General features: G+C 37.7%; 1 protein-coding gene and 3 pseudogenes across 3 annotated transcripts in view; 2 read left to right on the top strand and 2 right to left on the bottom strand.

Annotated features, from left to right (window-relative positions):
• LOC113665987 (uncharacterized) overlaps nucleotides 1-4,705 on the top strand; it is a 34,211-nt pseudogene extending 29,506 nt beyond the window's left edge. Inside the window, exons 6-12 of the transcript XR_016188859.1 lie at nucleotides 1-28; nucleotides 440-529; nucleotides 1,309-1,525; nucleotides 1,872-2,086; nucleotides 2,854-3,000; nucleotides 3,985-4,084; nucleotides 4,446-4,705. The exon at nucleotides 1-28 is cut by the window's left edge and continues 307 nt beyond it. The product of XR_016188859.1 is annotated as an uncharacterized LOC113665987 (transcript). The remainder of the gene's footprint in view (nucleotides 29-439; nucleotides 530-1,308; nucleotides 1,526-1,871; nucleotides 2,087-2,853; nucleotides 3,001-3,984; nucleotides 4,085-4,445) is intronic.
• Nucleotides 4,706-5,634: 929 nt separating this feature from the next.
• LOC149043010 (uncharacterized) lies at nucleotides 5,635-13,583 on the top strand (annotated as a pseudogene).
• A 499-nt stretch (nucleotides 13,584-14,082) lies between these two features.
• Nucleotides 14,083-19,454, bottom strand: LOC149043009 (uncharacterized). Its single transcript, XM_089213676.1, has 9 exons — nucleotides 19,130-19,454; nucleotides 17,766-17,842; nucleotides 17,164-17,283; nucleotides 16,943-17,047; nucleotides 16,630-16,728; nucleotides 16,106-16,210; nucleotides 15,600-15,686; nucleotides 15,060-15,146; nucleotides 14,083-14,418 (listed from the first exon to the last, which is right to left on the bottom strand). The coding sequence occupies exons 1-9, from the start codon at nucleotides 19,452-19,454 to the stop codon at nucleotides 14,098-14,100; spliced, it is 1,326 nt and encodes a 441-aa protein (XP_089069802.1). The 3' UTR covers nucleotides 14,083-14,097.
• Nucleotides 19,455-20,384: 930 nt separating this feature from the next.
• LOC149043007 (uncharacterized) overlaps nucleotides 20,385-27,500 on the bottom strand; it is a 16,846-nt pseudogene continuing 9,730 nt past the window's right edge. The window contains exons 3-15 of the transcript XR_016188255.1: nucleotides 27,475-27,500; nucleotides 27,249-27,335; nucleotides 26,846-26,930; nucleotides 26,492-26,559; nucleotides 25,877-25,939; nucleotides 25,347-25,466; nucleotides 24,957-25,061; nucleotides 24,283-24,402; nucleotides 23,646-23,750; nucleotides 22,829-22,915; nucleotides 22,228-22,314; nucleotides 21,730-22,051; nucleotides 20,385-21,292 (exon numbers count right to left, since the gene is read on the bottom strand). The exon at nucleotides 27,475-27,500 is cut by the window's right edge and continues 55 nt beyond it. The product of XR_016188255.1 is annotated as an uncharacterized LOC149043007 (transcript). The remainder of the gene's footprint in view (nucleotides 21,293-21,729; nucleotides 22,052-22,227; nucleotides 22,315-22,828; nucleotides 22,916-23,645; nucleotides 23,751-24,282; nucleotides 24,403-24,956; nucleotides 25,062-25,346; nucleotides 25,467-25,876; nucleotides 25,940-26,491; nucleotides 26,560-26,845; nucleotides 26,931-27,248; nucleotides 27,336-27,474) is intronic.

The following is a 27,500-nucleotide window of genomic DNA, read 5'->3' as shown; positions in this document are numbered from 1 at the left end:
GACGTTTGACAGTGCTAAAGAAAACGTGGTGTGTGGTGTTTTTCTTTTGTCTTTGTGAAAATGAGCTATTAAATAAAACAGACGTTTTTTGCAGTTGTTAGTGTTGCTGTTGATATTTCAGTGAACTTTTGTTCCTTGTTTTCCCTTTTGTTTTTTGGTATTTTTCGTTGGGTAGTTCATTCAGTAATTGACTGTTTAGCCCCCTTGGATTAAGTTAAAACCTCGTTAAACACTCATTTCATTTCCTTCATTTGACTTTTGATTTTTGATTTTGTCTTTCTGAGCAAACTTTGGCAGTTCTCCGTATGGCTTGTTACCTTGTTCGATTGTTGCAGGAAAGGTTTTATATGCTACTTCATTTCTGTAGAAGGAACCTCTGCATTAAATGTCATATTGCTATAAAATTCTTTACTTATAGTTTCTTCATCATTTCTTGCAGATGTTTGACGAACTTCATAAGGGCGCTACGAGGTTTTCATTGAAAATTTCAGATAGCTGCGATCTATGTAATAATGTGCGCCTTTTGAAGGTAATAACTAGGCTCAGATAGATTGTGCTGGAATAACTTTGGCCATAATTTTAAAGTAAGGGCATCGAGCATAAGGCCAGCATAATGAGTAAGATTCCTTGCGTTAAACTGCGTTTCTAGTACTTATTTACTAAAATTTTTGAGGTCCTTTTTTTTTAATTTCTATTTCTTTTCTGCAATTTTTTAAGACTAAGTTACTTCATTGAAAGCCTGATTTCAAGGCTTTACAAATACCACGCGATTATATACAGTTTATAATCTCTTCAGAAACACACATGGCTTTTAAACACTCTTAAATTTAGTTACTACATGGAGCATAATATAAAAAAAGGAGAATAATTTTGGACACAATGTTTTGCTTTTAGGGGTGATTCTTAAAAGCATAATTGTCCAATTGTCAACCACAATTGTTATTCTTTAGTTGAACTATGTTTAACCGTGTTTATAACTGAATAAAAATCATGATCAGAGACAGAGATCTGAAAAACTGGATTTTCCACAGGTTTATTTATTCAGTAACATGAATTTTCAAAATGCACTTAATTTAAGGTCGACAAACATCGGTTTAAGCAGCTGTTACGGAAAAAACAATGCAAAACCGTGTTTTAACAAAACAGCTTTTAAACATGTTTATGCTTTGGTGTGAGTGGGGAATTTGACTGTCAATGAAGATAACGTTCAGTCTAAATTTTCTAACTGACGATAAGAATTAAGATCTGTTCGCCCTAATCTCCATGATTTTTTTTTTCGTTTTCTGTTTTCGACTTTTCTTTTTACAGATGTACGTTGAGCTAGAAGGTAACGAATCTCAAAGCGGGGATTACCCATCGAGGGTTTATCTTAAATTAAGACATCTCAGTGGCTCTTACTTTAGAGATGGAAACGGGAATGTCAGGGAATTCCGGCAGCCTTTAGGATCATGGCGGACGTTAGAATTCGACCGATTTGCAATCACTAATACCGAAGGATGCAACAAAGAAAAAGCAAAAGGAAACAGTGAGTAATGATTTAAAAGGCTAACCTTATATAGTATTTCACGAAAGCCCTTCTTCCTGGTGTCACGCAACTCTATCATCAAGGCGTGACATCCTACAGAACGGCTGTCAAGTAACTGCGAAGGAGATTAGACTCCGACCACACCAATTCGTTTTCGTTCTTCAACGCATACTTTTTTATGCTTTTCTTCCTCCTATCATTAACTAAAGCCAGAAAAGCGCTGATGAAAAAGGAGCGTGGAGCATTTTGAAAAACGCGTCCTTTATAACCTTGATAAGTCTGGACATAGTGGGCATCGCTGTCCTTTCAAATTATTTGTAAAACATTTCTTCTCGCAAATTTTCAGAGGATTCTCTCTTCTGTATGGGCAAGGACGATAACCGCTTTCAACCAATGTGCTGTCATTATCTTAGCGGTTCACCGTGTGATGACACACTTCTTGGAGCAGAAGAATGCCGGAGTCCATTAGGAACTTACGAGATGACCATACCGATTGATAGCAAAACTCCCTGTAAAGCCAGTGGCTCGCGCGTAACAGACGGAAACTGCAAGGACTTTGATGTAAGCTGAAGTTATTAGATTTGACTAAGAGGTTGTTGGGAATCTAAAAAGAAAGACAATCCCCACGTATTCCAGGCTAACAATTTTCCACAGGCGATAATTCACAATTGCAGAGGAACAGTAATATTTTAACGTCAAAGTTGGCGTTTTACTTGTCCAAATTATATTACTTTTCAGTGGAATAAAAAAGGTTTTTTTCCTTGATTTTTCCTATATCACATTTCTCCCCAGATTTCTTTACTGATCAATTTTTTGAAATAACTAGATGTGATTGAAATATCGATTGACGCAACCCCCCTCCCCCTCCCCCCTTCCCCCCGTTCCTCGAAATTCGAAGCACGGTTTAATTTCCGTGGTGACGTATGTTATGGTGGTGTTGTATTTCCAAGAGAGCTACCATTCTTTTTTCGTTGCTTGCATCCCAGAGAATATTTTATCTGATGCCTCGTAAGAAAATTGAAGCAAACAATGGCATTATAAAACTTATAATGTAGATGTCATGCATTTAGGAAAGTATTTTTAAAAAACTTTTGCTCTTTGTTCATTTCAAAACAAATAATTGTTAATTATTGCCGGAATGAGATTGGAGTATTGGCTACTTGTTATGGCCATAAGGGTCCTAAACTAAAGTCATGTACCAAATTATGTTAGAATCGAAAACGACTGCGCATGCGGTTAAAACGTTAAACGGATAAAATTAATGGAAAGATGCTGGCGGCTACAATATGTTGTGATTTATCCAATTTTTTTCTTCTTTTGTGCATCAGCGTTCAGTTTTCACAAAAATGAACGTGTGGATTCAGTATCTGTACTGGACTGGTGAGTACCCAAAAGGTCCAGACGACCCAAGATGCAGCAAGTTCCAGGACCCAGACTCCGAGGCCGAGCATGTTCCCATAACTATTAACCATGAGGTGATATCGAGTCATAGAGAAAATTATAGAGAAAAAGAGCTAATAAACGTAGTGGAATACTGCAGTCACTGTGATTTAAGGAGGATTGTAAATGGCTCTAATTAGTTTAAAGCAATGGGACATGAATAAGAATAAAGTAATTGCTAAACATTTTCTGTGTTTCAAATTTATTGCACACATTCAGGGAGAAAGGTATAAGTAGTTGAGCAGCTAATGGTTTGCGCGCTGCATGAGTTCTAGTTACGTACGAAAAGGTTCGGCTCATGTGTTCGTGTGGTCAGCGGACATTCCCAATAATGCCTGACGCACTGAATAGAAGCCTGGCTGGTTCCATAGTGACCATAACAGCTACAGTGGTAGAAAAACTGATCATTACATGGGTCTTTTGGTTCGTGAGCAGATAAAGCTGAGCATGGTCTGTTGTATATGAGACACCAACGATCTTCTTATCCTGCAATCAGAAAAAAAAAACTGGAATTATTCGAATGAAAGCAAATAGAGAAGAATATTTGACTCCTTCCGTTTAATAATTTATCATATATTCTTTATTTTGGAGACTTTAATCGATCTAACTCCTGATAAAAAGGACCCACATACATGTTGTCCAATTACAGAGCATACATCAATCCATGTCGGCGTATCACGTCAGATAACGTGAATAATCCAGGTTTTTATCTGCGTTAAGGTAAGGCAAACAATCTGACAGACATTACACTTCCCGTTATCAATAAAATTACAGAGAGAATAGTGTTGAATTTCTCCTTTGGAGTTACTACATTCGATTTACCCTTAATGACTCTAATTTGACTTGTTAAAATGTTGCTGGTGATTGGAACTTGGTTCCCATTCAAATCTTCAATATTGTGTTCACACTGGGAGAAGTGTCCAGTTCCTCTGGGTCTTTGTGGTCCTTGTGAACCGTTACAGGGGCAAGAGAAAATGTGATCTTTGTTTTTTCTCTTTTTCTTTTTTCGCTTGAAGTAGATCGATCGTGGTTTTGCTACGCCTTATTTAAGGTTCCCTGGAGGTGATTTGATAATTGTGGCTGGCAAATGCCACTTACCAGAGCTAAACATAAACCGAAGTAAAGATCTTTTAAACGAACTAAAAAGGGTATACTCACCTTTATCTTCGTTTCAGATATCGCCATGGCTAACTTGTTTTCTGACACATTTAAATTTTCCTCCAAACGTTTGAGTCCAGTATTCACCTAAAGCGCAATTCTGAGGTTAAGAGGTAGTTAAGAATAGCAACAAGACAGTTTGGTTAAAAGTTCTTATTCGTCTTTGATTAACACTCTTAGAAAGAACTTCTATGTTTCCTCAACTGAAAAAAAAAACAAAAAAAACAAAAAAAACAAAAAAAACAAAACAAACCTCTTGCGCTTTGTAACAACATATCGTCGGTCTTTGTAATTAACTAAGCTTTCTAATAACCTGGTCTAGGACAAGTAGACCCGATAATATCTGTCAATCCTGTTAATAACGATGACGATAATAGCAACGATAATGAAAATGACAATAATAATGATGATAACAGTGATTACGATATTGATTCTGATAGCAATAGTACCGGTGGTGATGGAGATGATGTCGAGAATGAAAATTGTGTTATTGATTATAACGATAATTTAAATAGTGAAAATCTGTCCCTCAACGAAAACACCAACTGCGAGTCTTATTATGTTTTCCTGGTCCTTTATTAACTATTTATTAGGGTACATGGCTAGTAATTAAGTTCAGCTTAATTGCTTTACCCAAGGCTGACAGTTAGCTGGCTTTGTCAGAAAAATAGACATATCAAAACTTTTCTGACGGACGATAAGACATGTATCTTTTGGTTGATTAGTATACTAAGCCATGAGCTGAGTATGCTAATCGCAGCGTTTGGGAATACATAGGAAATAGTAGTAACCTACACTGAAGCCGAAAAATTTGGAATTGAGACCGTATCATCGACCGTACAAGGTGCTTCTTTTAGCATGCGCGGCCGACTGCATTGCGGGCACTGTCTTAGCCATTACGTAATGGAAGGGTGAGGAAGAAAGTAGTGCGCAGGCCCGATTCCGTGCGTAACTTGGATACCCCATTAGTATGTGCCAGGAGACACCGGCAGATGACAGTGAAGTGCGCATACTCGAGTGCCGAGCTTTGGTGCAGCGTTCCGCGGACACACGGTTAGGCATTACATGAGGGCTTCACGTGGGGTAGTGGATATGAAGCCGCGTAAGCAAGTAATTTGAAAAACGCTTTTTGAGCGGGAAATCAAACTGGTGAAGTTGTAGTTGAACAGTAATTCTTAGTATTTTGCAATTCTAATCAACTCGCAAAGCAACAATACCAGCAGAGCTAAGGCTTTGTCAACCGGAGGAAATTGTTGTAATTCACGTTCGCGGAGAGAGGGTTTTGTGTGAAAATCGACTGGAAAGAAAGAGACAGAGCGACCAAAGAAAGCAAGAAGTAAAAGGTGTAAAGCGAGTCGAGAAAAACGCGCAGGAAAATTAGAGAGGACGCCAAAATAGGCAGAATACGGCGAGAGGAGTGCAGAAGAGAGCAAGAAAAGGCATAGGTAAAAGACGAATATGTAGCGAAGAGCAACGCGAGAAGGAAAATTTTAAAGTCGCTCTGGAAAAGAATGAAAAGAGGTCATCAACAAACAGAAGCAAACTACAAAGGATCCGAGAAAGAAGAGGAGGTAGGTCGTATCTTATCTGGGTTTCCTCTTACGCTAAGGCCCAGAAAAAAATTCAATTTTTTTATATCAAGCGTCTTTTGATTTTGATTCTAGCTTCAGTTTATACTTCAAATCACGTTTCGGTAAAATAATGACTTGGGCATTCATTGCTCAAAAACCCTCAAGCCGGTTCATCGCTCCAATAACACTTCAAAGTGTTCGTATTCTTCAAGTTATTTCTCGTCGTTTGGAATGTTTAATACAGTCGTGGTGATACGGGAAAGAGGTCATCTCTCGGATTACGTTTTGCCTAGAAAGTTTTCAAATGATAGCGAACGGCGTGAGCAAGTTTCTACCTCTTTCTCTCTCTTCAGTTAACAATCATAGGGTTTACTTTATTCGTTAAAAAAACATCGCGCTTTGTCGAAGATGGGTTGTTTTACCCTAAGAATGAGATTGAATCAGCGGTGTTCATGTTGACATTAAATCTGACGCGGTAATTTGATTTTGACAATATGGTCATGTGAGAACCCGGCAAACATCTGGGAATTATATTACTGACCGCAAATGTGTGGTGCAAACAAACGCACGGATAAATTGGAGTTAGTCCTACTGCGGGAGGGGTGAATTTCATTGTTGGCCACGGTGCTTTTCAGCGCTATGTTTTCATGCTTTTTACTCGATTCGTTCGAATTTCAGGAAAAGGTTTGTCTCATAAAACATGGAGCCACTTCCTTTTCGCTCAACATCTCGAGGCGTACTTTATGCTCGGGTTATGCGATACGGAATTTTTTTGTAATGCCGGAAACTGAAGAATCAATCTTTGAAGTTGATAGGCATCGCATTTTGCAAGAAGCGTCCAAGCTGTGATCATGTAATAAAACGGGGTCCTGGCAATTTGAGCTCACAAGTACGCTGGTAAGCACATGATTAGCGTAAATGATTGTTGTTTACAGTTTTCGAATTCAAGAGCAGTTTTTGAGAGCTCGTTTCTGTAACCTTCCTGGATATTATCTGTTGAGTTCACTTAATTTAGGGAAGTTTTGTTAACACACTATAAGTTTGCAATTCTTGAACCATTTCAGTAACCTGCGTGGATATTTTCTTTTGAATTGACTGAATCACACCCTCGGAATTTCATCAGTAACTATAAGAACGATAAATCCGTATGTGCAGCACAAATGAAGCACATTTTAAACTTTCTATACGATTTTATGAAACTATTACTTAATTGACTCTCGATAAATTGGCCTGGCATAACTCGTTGATTATTTTATTATTTTGTAGCCCCAAAAGCCCGGCTTATGACTCTGGAGGAACTGAACTTGATATATTTGATACACAAGGTACCTTTAACTACCCTTTAAGGATGAAGGTAAGAATGGAATTGCTTTTGCAACCGTTAATTACACCCAGTTTACATTTGTAGATAGTAGCTTAAAAAATACCTATTATAGCTGTATTCAGAAGCATAGACATGTAGGCAATATGCTTCTGCTTTTATTTTATTGTACGGGGTTTCTTTTTATGTAACATGCATCCATTCCTTTAATTTCCACGCAAACCTGCCTACAAATAATTAAATTTATGTTTCAATTTAAGTGTGAGAGGATATAAAAGATATCAACCATCACATTGCTGAACATCACCGACTTACGAACCACACTATTGACTGGGACTCTGCGCAATGCCTAACCTACAGTACCAACTACTTTCAACGACTGACCCTGGAAAGCTGGTTTACTAACTTGGAACAGACTCCCCTCAACAGGTGTCAACCACTACTGGCACCATACAAACGACTCATCCGCGACATTAATATTCCAAACGAACCAAACAGAATGACTTCACTAACGGATCCAAACCGACCAATCACGACTGACCTTCGCTACTTGAGTCTTACAGCCAATAACATCACGGCAAAACTGACCAATCAGTGTACAAAAACCGGACTAAGTACATTCGACTGAAAACAACCTTTCACTTGACTCTGGTGATGACTTCTGCTCAGGTTGTCGAAACGTCAGTCACCACTACCGACAACAGTCCTTCTCAGGACTACACTCACCCGGACGATCAAACTACACTATCACTCTTAGTTTTTTCAACAATCATCAGTTCGTCCAGCGGAATAAAATCAAGAGAAGTTAAGATCCTCAAAAATTACCTGCCATCAGTCAGAAAAGAAGGGTGAGATTGGAATCCGCGCCTCCAAGTACATTTTGGGAATGGTGCAAACTTTAGAGGTTTCTTCATTCCCGTAAAGGAATCTGATGCGAGTGGATTGAGAGTGGATGGATGACCAGCTAACAGATGGGAAGATCAACTTGCAAAAGCATTAACTGAGCAATGAATCGTTTGAAAAATTGGAATAAATTGTTGTTTTCAGGTGGTTTAGGAAGACGTGGCCGCCGCGGGATAAACTGTAGGAGGAAGCAAAGATGTTTCGGCGGACGTTTCTATGTTAACTGTTTTCATTGGTGTGAATCATCCGGAAATACCAGCGAGGCCGCTCGTGGAGCAACTGGAAGAAGTGGAAGCAACGGACGAGGTTTTTTATTTGTTTATTCTTTAATTTAATTTTAGACGGTCTTACGCTTCCTTAAAATGGAATAAGGTTCCCAGGTTATGGCTCCCCTCCCCCTTCTCGTACGGAATATGTTTGCCAAGAGTGAGATTGGAAGGGAGAGAGCACTTGGTTCGTCTTTTTTCAAAGAATTCTATTATTTAAACACATGAGAAGGGTGGAACGCTGTTTCAAGTTTAAGCATTCCCCTTCTTCCTCTCTAGACTTGTAGCGTTGGTTCGGAAAATAAAACTGAAATGAAATATTTTCATGTATTGTTTTCATCAACGCTGCATTGGGAAGGGAATGGGAACTAGTTTGGTCATATTTCAATTTGCGGGGCAACGCTTCAAATGCATATTTTACGCCTTTCGGTTTTGTTACCGTCATTTCATTGGCGAGGCAATGCTAAAACATTATCTAAAGTTTACGCTTCAAATACCTATTTAACTCCTTTCAATTTTGTTGCGATTTTTCCTTTAAGAACTCGCCGCAAAGAGCTCCGATGGTCAGGTGGAAAGTTCTTATCTTCAGAAATTTAGTGTGGGTCCCAAGCAATTGAAAAAGTATCCTCTGCAGTTGATAAAGATGATGACCAGATATGGTGAAGAACTTCTCTGAGCCAACGATGTCAAAAAAAAGCGACGCTCTGTTCAAGTTTGTTGTAAAACTGTCAAGTGGCAAAGCTCGGGCATCTGAATTGAGAAAAGGCTCGGTATTTTCGAATATATTGTCGTTTAATGTACCTCATTAAAATAAATAACATAAAAGAAGTTTGTGAAAGACATAATCCAGCCCGGCAATAAATTCGTATATTTCAAGAATACAATTCATGTTGTCGTACTTCTGTACAGTAATTGATTATAGATGATCTTAAAATGTGGTAAGAACAAAAAAGTAGGACTGGGGGCGCAGCCTGTAAAAAATAAAAAGTTATCAATAAACCTAGGGCAGTAATCCGCATAAAAGGTGATAAGAAATGTAATCTCCCATGGGGAGTTTGAAGCGGTACACAAGCACTTATCAACTCCCTTGCTAATCATTCGTTTGGATTATTTCTTAGTGGCAAAGAGAAGACTGGCTTTTATAAACAAAATAGGATATGACAGATTTGGGTAGAACCAGTTGTTCGCACCAATTATCAAATGGAAGGCCTTCAAGAAACAGGTCGAAGTCATCAAAGATCGTGCAGAAACGTTTGAGAACTCTTACAATGTTATCAGAGAATCCATTACACGGCATGATGACGTTAAGACTATAGTAAAAGCACTACCACAGGCTGCCAGACTTCAAGTCGTAAAGCAAAAGAACAGACTGGTTGAGGCCAAACGAATAGCAATAAGCGAAAAGGGAGCATATGTATTGGTAAGAGTCGAAACCTCATTGTCGAATATATAACGATTTCTTAACGAGAGAGTACCAACCTGTGAAACTGAGATCTCCAACTGGTCCTCCCTCTTACATTTTTCAAAGATGAATAATGCTATACCGGCGATCTTTACTTGAAACACCACGAATCGAAAAACTTTCGTGAGCCAATCTTGTCAACGTGGGCATTGCATACGGTGTCCTGTCCTTCTCTGAAACATTTATTTCAAGGGAAACAAAAAATAAACAGGTATTCTGCTCTGACCAGATGCCGCGACCCTTAATAAATTTGGGAGAAACACGTGGGATTATAGCCTTGAAATGAAGTGGAGCTTAGTCCCTCAGCCTTTTGTTGGACACGCAAAGGCCTAACGGAAAACGCACTGGTCGGGCGACGAGTTCTGGGTTCAAGACAAAGCTGGTCAATATTGGTGAAGACATTTTACTGTTGAGTACTTCTCTCCACTAAAGAGCACCAGTGAAGTGTTAGGGAAGGTGGGCGGATGGATGAAGAGTAACTTGCGATAAAGTAGCATCCAGTCCAGTGGGCGTGGCATTACCCCTAGTCGCTTCATGCCACGGAATCCTCGATAAACTCCAGCTAAAGATAAGCCAATCGGCTAAATTTGTGAGTTTAGCTTCCTTGATTTACTTCAATCTTAAATAGATTAATGAATAAAGGGGTTAAATTGCTAAAGAAACTGTGGCACTGCGTTGATGGGAGAGTATAACAAAGTAATTAAGTATTATCACCGAACTGAATTGATAACGTAAACTAGCCTCCGTAAAGAGTTTTAAAGCTTAACAGATTAACTCAAATATCTCTCGTCATAAAATTAAACCAGTTTATCTTAACTTTATGAGATGTTATATTGCAGTATCGTAAAGGCTGCTTCCGCGATACTGACAAGAGTGAATGCGAAATAAGATCTTTTGTCGGTTGGGAAAATAATGAATACGCCAATAAAAATACGCAAATCCGCGGGGAGGCAAGCCGAGTAAATATAATTGCTTTTCGGCGACGTTTACTCTGAAAAATAACTTAAATAACGGTAAGCGACTGAAAACAATAATTAATTTGTCTTAGTTTATTCTAATATTATTATTTTTTTGTCTTCTCTTTGTTGCACTAGGCTATTGGTGAGCTGGAGGCAAGCATGAAGAACAATCTACTGACAGCAAAGGGGATGCTTCCAGACGTGTACGAAAAAGCAAAATTTAACAATGAAGACCTATTCGTCATTCTTGAAGGAATAACAGGATTCTTTAGTGGTGCAATGGGGTAAGATCCTTTCCCCGCCCTTGGATCAGCCCTCGGGGTGATTAGACATTTTGCTGGCAAATGTGACCTTGGTAAACTTCAGAATAATTTGGAAAGGACTATGCTGCCCTGAAAGACTCAAGTGAATTGGATTTTGAAAAAATGGATGTGGCTGCTGTACCTGAAGTGATGCAGGCAAATATCATGGATATGCTGCATCTTTAATATCTAATGTTTGTTTTTCTTAATAGCTTGTTGTTTATTTGTTTGTTTACCTACTGATTTATTCGTCTAGTGTCATTTGCTTTGTCTTTCTTTTTATCCGTTGGCCTGTTATGTTTTCCGTATGTCTCTCTGACTCTCTGTCTGTGTGTGTGTCTGTGCGCCTCTTTCTTTGACCCTAATTTTATTGCTGTTGCCCAAGTTTTATCCAGCTCATGACAATTTTTTTATATTCTTATAAAAAGGCTAATCTGGAAATGAACAAAGAGGGACTTGCAGCGGACCTTGTTTGCCTGCTGGATGAGAGGTCAGAACCCCGAAACTCGGCAAAGTTTCAAGAACAGATCGAACGATTATTTATCGCCGGTGCCGCAAGAATCGATCTCATAGCAAAGTTCATGGACTTGGATAACGAAATCGGTGGACATAACTTTGACATTCCAAACTTAGAAGAGACAGGAAATGGAATTGAAAGTCTTGGTAATTCTGGTGGTAAGGATCTTTGTGATTAGAAGAAACAGAAACAGGATTTTCCCGACAATTGTACCAGTTGTACAAAGGTTTCGAGTTTCGTTCTCTATGGATTGTTCAGGAAAAATTAGCAGAATTCGATCTGCGAGCGGTGTTAGCCGCGCAGGGAACAGGAAATCTCCAAGTGGTTTTAGAGCTTACAAGAGCAATTCAAGAAATTGATGGTATCGAAAATAAGGGACAGCGATGCTTCACAAAATTTCGCCACACAACCACCACGCATAAATGGACATTTTAAAGTGCTAAAGACAAGGTCGTATGGGGTGTATTTCTTTTGTCTTTGTTATCGTGAGCCATTAAATAAAACGGATGTTGTTTTTTTTGCAGTTGTTAATGTTGCTGTTGATCTTTTTTCAACTGTTTCCTTGTTTTACCTTTTGTTTTTTGTTATTTTTCGTTCGCTAGTTCATTCAGTAATTGGCTGTTTAGCCCCCTTGAATTGAGGTAAAACCTCGTTAAACGCTCATTTTATTTCCTTCATTTGACTTTTTCATTTTGTCTTTCTGAGCAAACTTAGCCAGCTCTCTGTTTGGCTCGTTGCCTTGTTTCAATTTTTGCTGTGGTAAATATTTATATGTTAGTTCATTTCTATTGAACGTCATCTTTATTGCTATGAAATTGTTGACTTAAAGTTTCTTCATTTCTTGCGGATGTTCGACGAACTTCATAAATTAATTTTCATTAATGAAAAAACGTGAGCATAATTTTGGGCGTAGTGCTGTGCTTTGTGATTCTCAAATGCATAACGATCGAATTTTTGACCACAAGAACAAGCTGCTCCTGTGGTCTTTTAGAGTTGTCATTCTAGAAACAACTTTGTTATAGTCCATTCACACTAGAAAAATATATTTAGTTGAACCATGTTTAACCGTGTTCATAACTGAATGAAAATCAGAGGCAGAAACCCGCAAAAATAGGATTTTCCATCTAGTCAGTAATATGCATTTTTAATGTACTTAATTTGAGGTCGACAAACATTAGTTTAAGCAGCTCCTACGAATAAAATAATGTCAAACCGTGTTTCACAAAACAGCTTTTAAACATGTTTATGCTTTGGTGCGAATGGGGAATTTGATTGTCAATAAAGACAACGTTCAGTCTAATTTTTCTAACTGACGGTACGAATTAAGTTCTGTTAGCCCTAATCTTTATGATTTGTTGTTATGTTTTGTTTTCTGTTTTCGTCTTTTCCTTTTGTAGATGTACGTTGAGCTAGAGGGTGACGAATCTCAAAGCGGTGATTACCCATCGAGGGTTTATCTTAATTTAAGACATGTGGCTCTTGGGAATGTCAGGGAATTCCGGCAGCCTTTAGGATCATGGCGGACGTTAGAATTCGACCGATTTGCAATCACTAATACCGAAGGATGCAACAAAGAAAAAGCAAAAGGAAACAGTGAGTAATGATAAGGCTAACCGTACATTGTATTTCACAAAAGCCCTTCTTCCGGGCGTCACGCAACGCTATCATTAAGGAGTGACATCCTACAGAGCGGCTGTCAAGTAGCTGCGGAGGAGATTAGACTCTGACAGCACCAATTCGTTTTCGCTCTTCAACGCATAATTTTTGATACGTTTTTTCTTCCTATCACTAACTAATGCTAGAATAACGCTGGTGAAAACGGAGCGTGGAGCGTTTTGAAAAACGCCTAATATATAACCTTTATAAGTCTGGACATGGTGGGCATCGCTGTCTTTTCAAATTGTTTGTAAAACATTTCAGCTTGCAAATTTTCAGAGGATTCTCTCTTCAGTATGAGCAAGGACGATAACCGCTTTTAACCGATGAGCTGCCATAATCTCAGCGGTTCACCGTGTGATGACACACTTCTTGGAGCAGCAGAACGTCGAAGTCCATTTGGAACCTACGAAATGACCGTACCGATTGACAGTTGTAAAGCCAGTGGCTCGCACATAACAGACGGAGACTCCAAGGACTCTAATGTAAGCCGAAGTTATTAGATTTGATCAAGAGGTTGTTGGGCATCTGAAAATAAAGACAATCCCTAAGTGCTCCAGGCTAACAATTTTCCACACGCGTTTATTCATAGTTGCAGAGGAACACTAATACTTTAACGACAAAGTTCGCGCTTTATTTGTCCAAATTAAAATGCTTTCAGTGGTAAAAAAGGGGTTTTTCCTTCATTTTGCCTATCATTATTACACTCCAGATTTCTTTTCTGATCAGTTTTTTGAAGCAATTAGATGTAACTAAAATATCGATTATCAATTAGGGCTTATCTAAGGCCAAAAATTCTCAAGTAAACAATGGCATGGTGAAACTTGGTAGATGCCATACAATTAGGAAAACAATCTTTTTTTTTCCGAACTTTATTCTTTCTGCTCTTTCTGCATGATTCCATGTTGGCGTATCACGTCAGATAGCCCAGGTTTTCATTTGCGTTAAGGTAAGGCAAACAGTCAAACAAACGTCCTTACACTTTCCGTTATCTACAAAATTACAAAGGGAATAGTCTTAAATCTTTCCTTTGAATTTACTTACAATTGGTTCACGCTTAATCACTTTAACTGGAGTTGGTAAACTGTTGCCGGTGATTGGATGTTGGTTTCCAGTCAAATCCTCAGTCTTGTGTTCACACTGGGAGAAGTCTCCTGCTCCGTTAGGTCCCTGTGGCCCTGGTGGTCCTTCTGATCCATTAAACCCCGGGGGGCCTATAACACCCTGGGTACCCTGTGTACCATTGAATCCTTGAGGTCCGGCTGGTCCAATCGCTCCTTGAGAGCCATTGAAACCACGCGGTCCAATTGGGCCTTGGAGCTTACTAACATTCTCCAACTGAAAGATATACAGATCAAAATAATTTTTGATGGCATACGTGTATTTCATCACAGTTCAAAAGGGTATTTTTCACAGTATGATCCTCGTTCAGAAAATTTCACAACCACGATGAGTCCTCATAACGTCTGATAGAAAACTATACTCTATATTATATTGAGGGCACCTTTAAGATTCTGAGCACTCCTTTTCTGAGAGGTAGTTTATTTTTTGTCCGGCCCAGTTACGGATTACCTCGTCATGCTTTGCCTTTCAATTCGGTAAAATTTTGGCCCGTTAGTGTGATCGATATCAGGATTTGAATTTGAAACACGAGTGAATATTTGCACCATACCCTATAGTTTTGCTTTCCACGCGGCTCAAGACCTGATCTTTTTCGAAAAAAATCCCTCATTTTCCAGTAAATATCATGATACTAAACCCCTTTTAATCTGACAACCGGGAGTCTCGCCATCCAATGATGATCACTTGAACAGGTAATCATTGTTATGAAAGGGTGTCCCTATAGTGTCCACAGAGGCAAGAAGAAGTATGATCTCGAAGGTTTTTTTTTTCTTTTTGCACCAGAAATGGGTCGATCGTGGTTTTAAGGCACGTTTTCAAGGTTCCCTGTAAGTTATTAAAAAAACTCCACATGATACCTTCAAGGATAAAGTGGTGTTGATTGCATCAATCAGATTCCTGATGATGGTATCTTCTTGAGAAAGTTTTCCTGTGCTGTTTTTTAGCTTTTGAAAGACAATAACGACACAGATATCATGGCTAAACTAAACGGAAATGTTTTAAATGATTGTAAAATATATGAAAATAATATAAACGAACTGCGGATAAATGAATATGGAAGCGATCTGCGCAGTAATGGACAGTACTTAAACAGTAATGAAAATAAGACCTGAAAAAAAATCAGGCCTGTACGGGATTTGAACCGATGACCGTCTGCGTTAACGGTGCAGCGCTCTACCAACTGAGCTAACAAGCAAACTGGGAGCTGGTCCTTAGATACGTTGGTTCCAAATAAACCCGTTCATATATATGAGCTGCGGATAAAAAAATTCACCGCTTCACCATCATAAATGATGATTATTTTTAATAACGAGTGATTTAAATGCCTCTAATTAGAGCTTACAAGTAAAGTGTTATTGAAGTAAAGATCTTTTAAACGAAGTAAAAGGTATACTCACCTTTACATTCGTTTCAGAAATCGCCATAGCTAACTTGTTTTCTGACACATTTAAATTTTCCTCCAGGCGTTTGAGTCCAGTATTCACCTAAAGCACAATTCTAAGGTTAGGAGGTAGTTAAGAGTAGCAATAAGACAGTTTGGTTAAAAGTTCTTATTCGTTAAGATTAGAGAGAACCTCTATGTTTCCTCAAGAAGATGTACAATTTTCGGCTCCGAAGACAAAGCTATCTCTGGAGCATCTCTTGACCAGCTCAACCCCTACTCTGCCTATCCGCCAAGGGGATTGAGAAGAAGAAGGGCACTGGGAACGAGGTGTCATCAGTACCACCAGTAGCATTATTCATACAGTCACAGCCGGCTCTTCATCCTCCTTAGAGCTATCATCACCAGAGTTTCTCTTCTGCTTGTCGTTATCATCACTATTGACAACATTTTTATGCTCGTCACAATACTGACCTTTAACCAGAGGAAAGGAGTAATACAAAAACAATTTCACACTCTTACCGATAAAAGGGAACTTTCAGTATCATTCTTGAAATCGTTGAAGTTATCTTTGGTTTGATTAGCTAAAGCTTGTAATGTTGTCATCCACGAGGTAAGGCGATCAACCTGATAAGAGTCACCAGCAAAATTATTGGAATTTTAATTCAGGAAATATTTTCGCTGGTGCACGATTTACCTCAGCATGGATAGTAGCAGATATGTCACGAATTTAAGAAAAGAAACGATATTTTTTAAAAACCATGTTCTGATAAGTGTTTTAGCATGTTAGATCACGCTTCCACAACTTTTCAACTTTCGGAGAAGCTATTCACATTCAATGGGAGCAACCTACACTTAATTATCAACTTTATCATGTTAAATTAGAACTTTGCATACATTGTTCTGTTCCTATTGTTTGTTTTTTCCAATTAGTATTAGTATATTCAACTTTGTACTTTGTATAAATCGGAACTGAAGATGACAGAGGAACTGTCGAAACATGTTTTTAAAAAATGTCGTTTACTTTCTTGTACTTGTAACTGTACCTGTTTGGAATTATTCGCGCTGATTTCTTCCACATTCTGGTGTAAGTTGGCAATTGAGGAGTTCAAACTTGATTTCAGTGACGACTCGCTCTCTCTGAACTAGAGATTAGAAACAATATTGACAAATCATCAGTAATTTTTACTGTTTAATCCATGATGTCGCAAGTCTGAGAATTGCACATACCTAAAAGTTAACAACAACTAGAATGGATTTTGAAACAAATGACAAACTCTCCCGTGAAACTTGCACAAACAGAGCTTTTGGCAGAACAAATTAACATGTGAATCGATGATCGCCTCATAGGAAACCTACCTCACTCCTTGTGTTTGCAAGCGTCTTGTTAAGCTTTTCAACGTTGTCTAATGAAGTTTCCAGGATTGATGACAACTGCGTCGTCGTAACGGCCAGACCGTCGATCTAAAGAATAACACGATATTATAAGAATATTATCATATACATATATTAACAAGGGAGACCTTGCAGATGAAGAAAGGAGAAAGCATTCAATCTGAAATGTAAATCCATCTTCTGACCTTTCCCACAAGAGATGAATTAATGATAGCCAAAGATTTCTGCAACTTTACGTCTGCATCTTGCAGGTTACTTCTTGTTGAATTAAGCTCCACACCGAAGTCTTGTAGCGCCCCTTTCGTCTGAAATAGAGGGAAGTAGAAGATCATTGCTATCTTTTTATAAAAATTATTCACGCTGAGAGCTTTTTTCACTCAACCTGCTATTGGAAAACTGAATATCACTGTTCATGAAAGCATGTGACAGAGCATTTTGAAGCACGTATGTTTGCTGGGCCACAAGGGCCATGCACTAAAGTAAAAGATACAGCCATTCTGTTCCTGACATCGATAGGTTTGAAATATCACCTCGTAAAAATTTTAGACCCCTTGGAATTCATTTACTAACAAAGTGCTTAGAGTAAGCAATTTACAAACTTAAAAATTAGCTGTTTAAGTATATGTTTACAGTCTTCAAACTCTCTTGTAATCAACCATGACTGTACAGAAGTCTCACTTCACATTTGCCAACTAAGGTGGTTTCTTGTGAGAAAATTGAAATCAGCAAATTGTCAAATTAAAAACTAAATTCAGACAGAATAAAAGAATGGAGATGGTAGACCTACATCATCTGTATAATTGGGTAGAAATGTAGCAACTTCATAAGAGATGGTCCTAGGGAAGAGAGTTGAGTGACTGTATACTAAAATTAAAATTAAATTTAGGTGTTCAGATTTATCCAGTAAAGGCAGATCAAGAGGTGGGTCTGAATTTAGGTCCTATCAGCTCACATTGGCTTGAGTTTTCAACTTTCTGATTTTATTAATTTACTTCTCAGTAAATCAGGTAAATAATTCATATTTTTTGATTATGTCAGTACTTAAAGCTGTCATTAGCATTTACTAAGAATGTTCTTTCAGATCTCTATGAGTAATGTTCGAACTTTCACACCCAAGACCGGAATCCCACTTTGTACGATCTTAATACATGACAATCTTATATGTGCTTTCTATTTCTTTGTTGCTAAGTGCTATGTATTTAACGTTACCTGTATGAACAATATATTTTGCTATTCTCGCGGCTTCTCTTTTTGACAGTGTATTAAAGTTTGTAGACACGGTATAAATAAGTGAGAAGATGATATAATTTGCACGAACCATTTAATTATTTCTAGATACCTTCATCTATTTTAGTTAAGTTACCTAAATTAGAGCATAGACACTCGCGACCTTAGAGTAGTAGGATCAAAGTTTAAACTACATCATTTGACTAAAGAGATAAAACCTTAAAAAAAATGGTCACAAATTTTTGGTACAAGATGCAAATCGTTTCTGCTCGTGCAGAGACTAAACTCAAGCACTGGCCCCGGTATTTTGAAGGGTGGATAACGCTATCCACTGAATTAATCTCTTTCTTGTAGACAGCATCGTAAGTTTTGTGAACTCTTATCCACTGGATAGCGATTTATCCATCGGATAGCGTTATCCTCTCTTTGAACAATTGGACACTGAAGTTTAAAATGCATAATGTGACTGCTACCGTGTATGTCTGCTTTCGAAATTGTTTATGAGGAAGTCATCCCCGCTGGAGTCCAACTGAACGTTCTCTGAATCTTACCGATTTTCTGTATAAAGAGAAACGGGCAAAAATTTCTACGCATGCATTGGCAAGACTTTAAGACAGATCACGAAAACTGACCGAAATATGAATGTAAATGCAAGCTATCATTATTAAAAAAAAAAAAATGATCGTACAAATGAACGTTCAAACGAGACCATATGTTTTAGTAGCCCGTCTCTAATTACTAGTTTTTACGCAAATACATTTTTTTGATTAAAAAAAAAATTTCCATAATGCTATTTAGCTTAACCCCAAACCAGATGAAGAATGCTTCAAACACAGAAAACACTTATAAACCTGAAATTTCGACAATCACAGGAATGAGACATGCAGCTCATACGGCTTTTAGGGAAGAAAATAAAGTGCTGACCTTCGTTTACAGGACAGCTACAACCCTTCAATACTCCTCCAACGAATATCATAAGGATCATCACAAATATTACGAAAGACACCGAGCACACAAGAGTCAAGAGGGTCAACTGTGACCGGTTTGATCGCACAGGAGGTTTCCTCTTTCCTTGTGCTTTACTCTCATATTGTGCCTGGCGAGAATTCCTCGTTCCAGTAGGAGCAGTGACTTCCGCGCTGTACGTCAATGGACGCGAAAAATTCGAAGGCGATGGTGGAATGCTGTTTTCGTAAATCCAATCGTCGAAAGTTGGGTTAACAAACATCGGTCCTTCATGAACATCCATCGCAAACCTGTTTTTGTTTCAAGTTTCAGTCACAATGTCGGCTGATGTGGTTTTCCTTCAGAACTATTCCTTTTTTTGCTGAACATGCATTTTAGGTCGATAGATGCACCCGAAACAACGTTTCATTAATCTTAAACGTAACGTTGTCTATGACCCCATGTGTACTTTATTTGTTTGGAATCTCATTAATAAGAAAAAATTTCTTTGTGATGCTTTGCATGCCATTTCGTGTTGATCCCACGTAAGCTCACTAATACCTGTGCGCCTCCATAAATGCACGTCAAAAGTATTGATTTGGCTCGTTTTTATAAGATTTTGTGGATTAACTTGTTAACTTAATGCATTCATAAACATTTTTTACGGCGGCAGTTGCTTATCAAACACATTAAGGTCAAACGCAGAAATGAGAAAAGGAAGCTTATGATTTAAAATGTGACAGCAAAAAGTTCATCGTAAGCCAATGTCGAAATAGGTAGCTGTTATCCGACAGGCCTTACAAACTTTAATTAACCAAAAGAGCGGCTCCTGTACGGTCTTTACCCTTTTAAAATAATTGGAACATTTAGCTTTCCTGATTATTGATGACCGGTACACAAAGCTGAATTCCAGGGCTGGAAATTTTTCGTCTCGCACAAAAATACTTCTAAGCTATTTAACAGAAAATGAGCAGTCTAAAAGCCTTAATACCCAAGTATACTTGTTCATTTCTTTATTTAGCTACCAGACGAATACAAAAGTAAAAGCTAGAAACTGCGATGTGAATTATATTTAGTCAAGCAACAGCTGGATCGGTTCAACTGAGAAAACAATAGGTGCAAAACCTCTTATACTCATACTGATCTGAGTGGTTCTCATCATCACAACCAATAAAGCCTTTGACCCCATCCCATGTTACTCCCAAGAGTGACCAAAAAATAAAATTCGAAAACAGCCTTTTAAATATTTTATTGAAATACTATAAACAGAAAGAAGAATATTCAACGATCGAATGTCGTGGATATTGTTAGATTGTTCGCTAAGTTTCTATAATTACACAGTAAGATAATAACAAAGTTTGCAGGACAGTGCGAAGAATCGATGTTTAGACTTTGGGAATGAGAGTATGGTTTTGATGTTTTAAGGAAAATTATTCGCCTCTCTGACATTTTTTCATCTCCACCACTTTTTAATTTATCATTATGGAGAGACCGGATCACCATTTAAAGGCGTGTATTCATCAATGCATATCAATTCTTGAGCTATACAACAGATCATTTTGTACTCAACGTTTTCATAAGTTTTCAAACAACAGAAACGTAGAGCACATTTTATGATGGTTGTCGGACAGAGTGGCGAGACTAATTCGGTATATTGTAACAAGAGGGATTTAAAAAAATTCACAGCTAAAATCAAGTCTGGGAAAGTAAATTCGTTTGAATGCTAATATCTCACTGTATGATTATATTTACAAAACATTTCTCTTTCTAAGAGAGGAGAACAGCAGGTGAAAACGCAACTGCATCTTTAATTTCAGAAAATGAATAAGAAAATCAGTTACATTAAGTACTGACATTTTGAATTTTTTTGCTTATTAGTTCGTATCGCTTGATCCTATCTTGAAGTTCAATGCATTTTCTTCTTCACACATGGTAATACATGGCGTGTCACTTTTATGTTGTTAAGGGACACAACCAATAATGCATAAAGCATCGAATACTTTTGATTGTCCCTACCCTTCCCTGATTTCCAAAGCACTCACAGCGGTACACTTGCTTGTTTGTAGATGGAGCAATCTCAGCTTCCAAGATATGCAATTGGGCGAAGTCTGTTGAGCATGTGACACCAACTATTCTTTTATCCTGTATAATGGTTGGAAAAGAGAGATCAAAAATAATATCTAAATGATGTCATGCTGGTATGCTGTTGAGCGTACTTCGTACAGCACACTTCTCTTCATTTTCATTTGAGGAATGGCTGCGTGGAACAGAACTGCTCGGATAGGCGAGCCTTCCTCTATGAATATGACGTTTTCTTGCTCAAAAAGCACTATTTTTTGATATAATTCAGTTTTTGCTGGCAAAACGATTGAAATTTTGCATATATCAGCAAATCTGTCTAACCGCAATTTTCTGAACCCTAACAGTGCGTATCTGTAGCTCTTCCTGTTTTTTTCCGGAAATATTGGATTTTATCATCGAAATAAACTCATTATCACGCTTTTGAGTTTGCGTAGTGAGATCTGTTTTTTTTTTTCACGCTGTCGAGTTTATAGGGTCTCGTATTTCATGTTACTCACAGTTGGTTCAGTTAGGAGGACTTTGGTTGCCGCTGGAAGAGTGTTGCCTTGGAAAGCTGTCTGGGATCCTATGTTCGTGCTGGTCATGAACTCACATTGAGAAAAGTCTCCTGCTCCAGGGGGTCCTGGGGGTCCTGTGGCTCCTTGGAGTCCATCTGATCCCGGTGACCCTTGTGATCCGTTAAAACCCTGTGGACCAATCACCCCCCTGGGGACCCTGTGTTCCATTGACTCCCTGAGGTCCAGCTGGTCCAACCAATCCTTGAGAGCCGTTAAAACCGCGTGGTCCAACAGGGCCCTGGAGCTTACTCACATTCTCTACCTGGAAGAAACATAAGAATTTAATTCCATAATTTAACAAACATGCTAAAATAAACACATAAGCCAGAAAAGAAAAAAAAAGAAGAAAACAAAACACCAAAAAAAATTAATAATTGAATAAAAAAATTAGAAAAAAAAAAAGTTAAAAAAAAAATATATTTTGGTAACTTCTAGTACCTTCAAAGACAATGTTGTGTTGATGTCATTAACAAGGGATATTATGCTGACGTCTTCTTGATCAAGTCTTTCGGTGGTGCTGTTGAGCTGTTGAACATAACTATTCAGATCGATTACAAGTGCAATGAGAATGCAACCCTCCAAATTGCAATGCTACGGTGTGGGATTTTAGAGCGTTTTTAAGTACGTTTTAAGTGCACGGTATCATACGAGTTTGGTCTGGACTTTGATTCAGTTGTCGTACATGTTCCGATTCAACAAATATAGCCTACGGTGGTTGATTGCTGTATGTACGATTCATGAACTAGGACTAAAATCTAAACGATATTTACCTTTCTTAGGGTTAGTCTCTAACATGAAGAACTGACCAAGTCGTGCTTCGTTTTAGTTGTGTCATTATAGTTCGTTCAAGTACTCGAAACGACCCAAAGGTTACACGAAACTCAAAGGATTTTGAATTACTTTCGACGACCACTCAAAAACCGTTTTCATAAGAAATAATATTTTTCACCAACGGTAGTGTAAGTGACTAAAGGTCAGCTTATGAAAAATAATGATTTCTTTATATTTACAAATTGCAAAAGATATCATTTTTTCTCACCCTTAGGTCTGTACTTTCAATTCGGGAAGTTAATTTGTCCTTCGTTGAGTTCACCGTTTTCTCCAAGTTACTGAGCCCGTCATTCACCTGCGGTAAAAACAAAATTTAGCATGATCAGAGTTAAAGGGCGATTTACATTTTTACAGCAATTCAGGTTTTTTTTTGCCACCATTCTGATGCGAAATATTTTTAAGCTAAGACTTTTGACGTCCATTTATTTAGGTGAAAATTTTAATAACTTCCATGCCATGTAAAATTCATGATTTAATTTACTTAGTTTTGATTGCACATACAGCCATGCTTTAGGTTTCTGAACGATGCTTTGCTATCATCTGAAGCCTCTTAATGCTTTTTTACAAAGAGAATCGATTTTAGGAATAGCCTTGGCATTCTGAAATTGAAATTGGTTCTTTGGAAAGATCACTCAATTATAAAAAGACTTGTTCAGATCACAAAATGTGTTGTTGAATCCTTCGCCACAGCCTTCCTTTCATTTCCTTGAAATGAAGTTAACAAGGAAGTATGAGAAACCCGTGACAACTTTGGAACCCTTTTTTTTTCGTTAGTCAGCTCATGTTATCTTCGCTGTCTTGTCTGATTGATAACTGAAAATCAATATATTTTGCCACCATACAAGCAGCTGCCACCATTTCTATCACGAGTGCTTTTCCCGATCCCCTTAGTGATTTCCTTGTAATCATACTTCTTGTCAATTTCATAATAGAATTTTTAAAATTACTATCCGCTAATATCTCAAACGTCAACAAAATGCGCTCAAACAGATAATAAAAGTAAAACGGCTCATCTGCAAACTTACCAATGTAACAGAATTTTCAGTGTGCATCTTGAAATTGTTGAAGCTTTCCTTTGTTTCGTTAGACTGCGAATGGACTGCAGTGATGGAATGGCTAAGGCTATTGACCTAATGATAATAATAAATCCAAACATGATAAGTATTGAAAAATCTTGTACCTGAAAGAAATTCTGCAGATCATTAAATGTCTGGGCTGGTGCTAAAAGGCATTCAACACACAATTCTTATGCCTGTTAAAGTATAAAAAGACAAAGAAGAATTTTAAAGTCCCATTTTTTCATTTATGTACTGTTAAGCTTCATGCTGTCTTCCTATATTGAAATTTGAAAAGTTTTCTTATGATGTATTTTGGCTGCTATCTTAACAATAAATAGCACACAACCCGTTTGACACCTAAGACTGTGTTTTGTTGCTCTCAAATCTATCTGTTTGCTCTTATTATGTAAAGGTCATAAAAATCTCGTGCTAGAAGCGTCAGCGAATCAAAAAAAATAACACAAAAATTATCTTTCCTTGGTACATAGCACTATTTTACGTCCACGCGATTGAGGTCCTATATATTTATCAAGTTTATCAGTAAACATAAGTTAAGCGACTCTCTGATATTTTTGCTCTGTACATATCTTTCTAAGTTGCATACCTGGCCTGCAAAACTTGTATTAAGCTCTTCAATTTTGTTTTGTAAGTTGCCAGTGGAAGATTTTAGATCTTCATCGGTAGAGTTCAAACGTGCTTCCATGGACAACAGGTGACCTTGAAACTAAAGAGAACATTCTCTAAGTAATTTTAGTCATAGCAGTTTTATCATTACTGATCGATAGGTCCCGTACTTCCCAAGGAGAAAATATATTGGGAGAATTTGTAAACAATCGCTCAGTACTGCGGTCGTTTACTTCTTCGATACATACTTGCGAATTTAAATTTCAAAAATAATCCAAATATCAGCAATGCTTCTTTCGAAAATAATGACAGTACCGTGACAAATTGTGTCATTAAACCTCAAATGCTATTATCTTAGAATTCCTTTGAATGAAAAATCCCGAAAACTATTGTTAGAAAAACCTCGATTGGCGCAAAGATTGGGGGATGTTCTAAAACTTTTTGACCAATCCTTCCCACAACCAGCGGTGGTGAATGTATGTCCAAGAGAAGAAGAAATCAGAGCCAAAGAAATTCTCTTTAATACTTCCAGTCAACGACCGTGGCAGTCAATTATTAGGCATGTCAAGTTAATTTGCATCTATACAGATGGTTCAAGGTTGCTTGTAAAACTACTTCTGTAAAAACGGCGATGAATTTAACCTTAACTGGTACCTCTTGTGTACTTTTGATCTGTGTATCATTAAGCCTGTCTAGGTTACTTTGGGTTGTGGCTAGGATCGATGATAGCTGATTTGTCGCTGAGTCCAAATTATCTGTCTGTGAGATAAAAGCAAGGATTGAAACAAAAGAAAACTTTTGTTTGTCTTATTTGTTTATCCATAAATTTAATTTTTACAATTCAGGAATTATTTATGTATTTGATATTTGGAATCTTCGCTGCTCTGTTTACTTTTTTAAAAATTTTCAAAATACAGCTAAAGGAGTCTTCAAATGGTGAGATCGTGGTCCTGTTGTAACAAGTTGATGTGATATTTGTGTATCACCCTTATGCACCAAAATAAACAATATACATAAATACCAAGTAAAAATATTGCCACTAACCCTTGTGGTCAAAGTTGAGTTTTGAGCTGTCAAAGATTTCTGCAACTCAATGTCTGCATCTTCTAGATAAGTTTTTGTTGTGTTAAGATCTGTTTTCAATACCTGGAAATCTGTTGTTATCTGTGAAGAAAAAACGTTACCTGAGTAATATATTAGAGTAAATGATTTCAAAGAAGCGATCTTACCGCGAAACGCTTAGCATTTGACGATAATGTTAAAATTAGAACACTTAAAAGCTAGGAAGGGGAGTTCTTACTATTCAAAACTAAAGAGATTTTTGGCGTTGACTTTTTCATGATGAGGAAGGATAAAAAACATTCTTGGTCCTCCATGTGGTATGGAACCCTAGACCTTTTCAGAGCCGCAGTGAGATCCTCTTCCAGTGAATTACAAAAAAACCTATTGGTGAGTTATGCTGTACCAGTTTCGTATGAGAGACACTTCCTGCACGCCGCTAGGATAAGCAATGACAAAAGCGTCATATTAGAAAATAGTATGGTCGTGTTAAGAGCCCCTAGTTCATTTCTTACGTCGTGGTTAGAGGTTATTAGGTGGTTTCGTGTCTTGTTAAGATCATCGTTGACTGAATCTACCTGAAAAGAAAATTAATGGATAATGGAGATAAGTGCACATCTGTTGCATTGTTAACAATATTCCAGTATCCAAGTGCAGAAATGATCCTCGTAAGCGAGCTACAATTCAAGCAAGCGCTGAAAAGAAGACTCAAAAATCAAGACTTCAACGGGATTCGAAATGCGCCTCTCAGATATTAGTTAGGTGCCACTAAAATTTGATCCACTTACGTGTGGTATATTCACTCCGACAAAATCTAAAACTTTCCCAAGAAATAGAGAAGGGAGATTTCTAAATTAAGATGGTAGTTACTCTATCCGGGGATATGTAGCGTCTTCTTTGCTTCTAATATCATTCCATTCTAGAAGGCACTGCTTCATGTATACTTCCGTGTATTACATAAACCAATCCAGAACAACTGACAGAGACATTTGAGCATATAGACTCAGAGGTTTGCAGTATAAACGAGGCCACTTTTTAAAATTCGAATTTTTCTTTTTTTTTTTTATCATTCTTACTTTTGACACTGGGGACGGAATATGCTGGGAGGGGGAAAAGTATGAAGTATTTACCTTGTCACTCAGAGTTCGGCTTGAATTTTCAATGTTATTTTGCAATCTCTGCTCCGCATCACGCATCTGTAAAATCGTACACAAGAACGATGTAGTAAGGAATAAGTATTTTAAGATTTACTTAGAATTTTAAGTATCCCCAGTCGTTAAATGTTATTTTATCGCTGCATCAGTACGACGGAAATTCATCAGTGAGATGTGAATTTGTCTATAAGATGTCGGATATAAACTATGTTTAAGTAATTAGGAGCTTTTTTCAAGCGGTCCTTTCAGCAAGTAGAGTACTCATACGAGAATCGCAGTAGAGGGCATAATGTTGTCTAGTTCGCATTTTGAGACGAAGGCAACAAATCTTTGTGGTTAGATTTTCTCTTGTTTCCGTTAGGGAAGAAGATAGATCTTTGTCGCTCATCTGAAGCTGAATTTCTGTCATGTTGAGCTATAATTGCAGAAATAGGAAAGAATAAACAATATTATGCATTGTTACAGTTTAAAGGAAAGCCTTGTCAACTTTGGCCATATGAAGGTAGGTGCTAAACAAACAGGAACAAACAAAAATGGAAGAGCTAAGTCTCTTTAAGTTGTTTAACTTGTGCCATTGCAGATCGTCATTAATTATTGTCAGCGAGTAGTGCTTCACATTACTGAGCCACCGCTGTCAGACCTGTAGGACAAAACACCAACACAGTATCTCAAACAATTTCCACTTAAGTCTCTTAGATCCTAAACAAAAGATCAAATCCGGCTTTATAATTACCTTATGAAAAATACGGGAAGTCGTGTTTTCAAGAAGAGCGTGGATCATGTTATCTTTTTCCTGGAGGTTTCCTTCGGTGATTTTAAGCTAATGTGTAAACAAGGGAAATAGTAAATTTCCGGTGATATTTCTCGAGTATTCCCAAATGAAATAAAACTTTTCATGAAAAAATAAGAAAAGAGTGGAAGAGAGATATTAAAGCACTGCAGGCATAACCATATGTTACCTTCATTGTTAAATTGAACAACTTTT

Source organism: Pocillopora damicornis, chromosome 7 (genome assembly GCF_964200805.1).
Source record: "Pocillopora damicornis chromosome 7, jaPocDami1.2, whole genome shotgun sequence".
NCBI classification, from domain to species: Eukaryota; Metazoa; Cnidaria; class Anthozoa; order Scleractinia; family Pocilloporidae; genus Pocillopora; species Pocillopora damicornis.
The sequence above is the reverse complement of the archived record's forward strand: the minus strand, read 5'-3'. Positions and strand labels throughout refer to the sequence as shown.

What these genes read in the sequence shown, in the direction of transcription:
- LOC149043009 (XM_089213676.1), bottom strand. Translation starts at nt 19,454, where the DNA reads ATGGATGTTCATGAAGGACCGATGTTTGTTAACCCAACTTTCGACGAT. An exon ending in TACCCAATTATACAGATGAT is followed by an intron (nt 17,284 to 17,765) that starts GTAGGTCTACCA and finishes CCTCTATTTCAG; the next exon opens with ACGAAAGGGGCGCTACAAGA. An exon ending in GCGCGAATAATTCCAAACAG is followed by an intron (nt 16,211 to 16,629) that starts GTACAGTTACAA and finishes GACTCTTATCAG; the next exon opens with GTTGATCGCCTTACCTCGTG.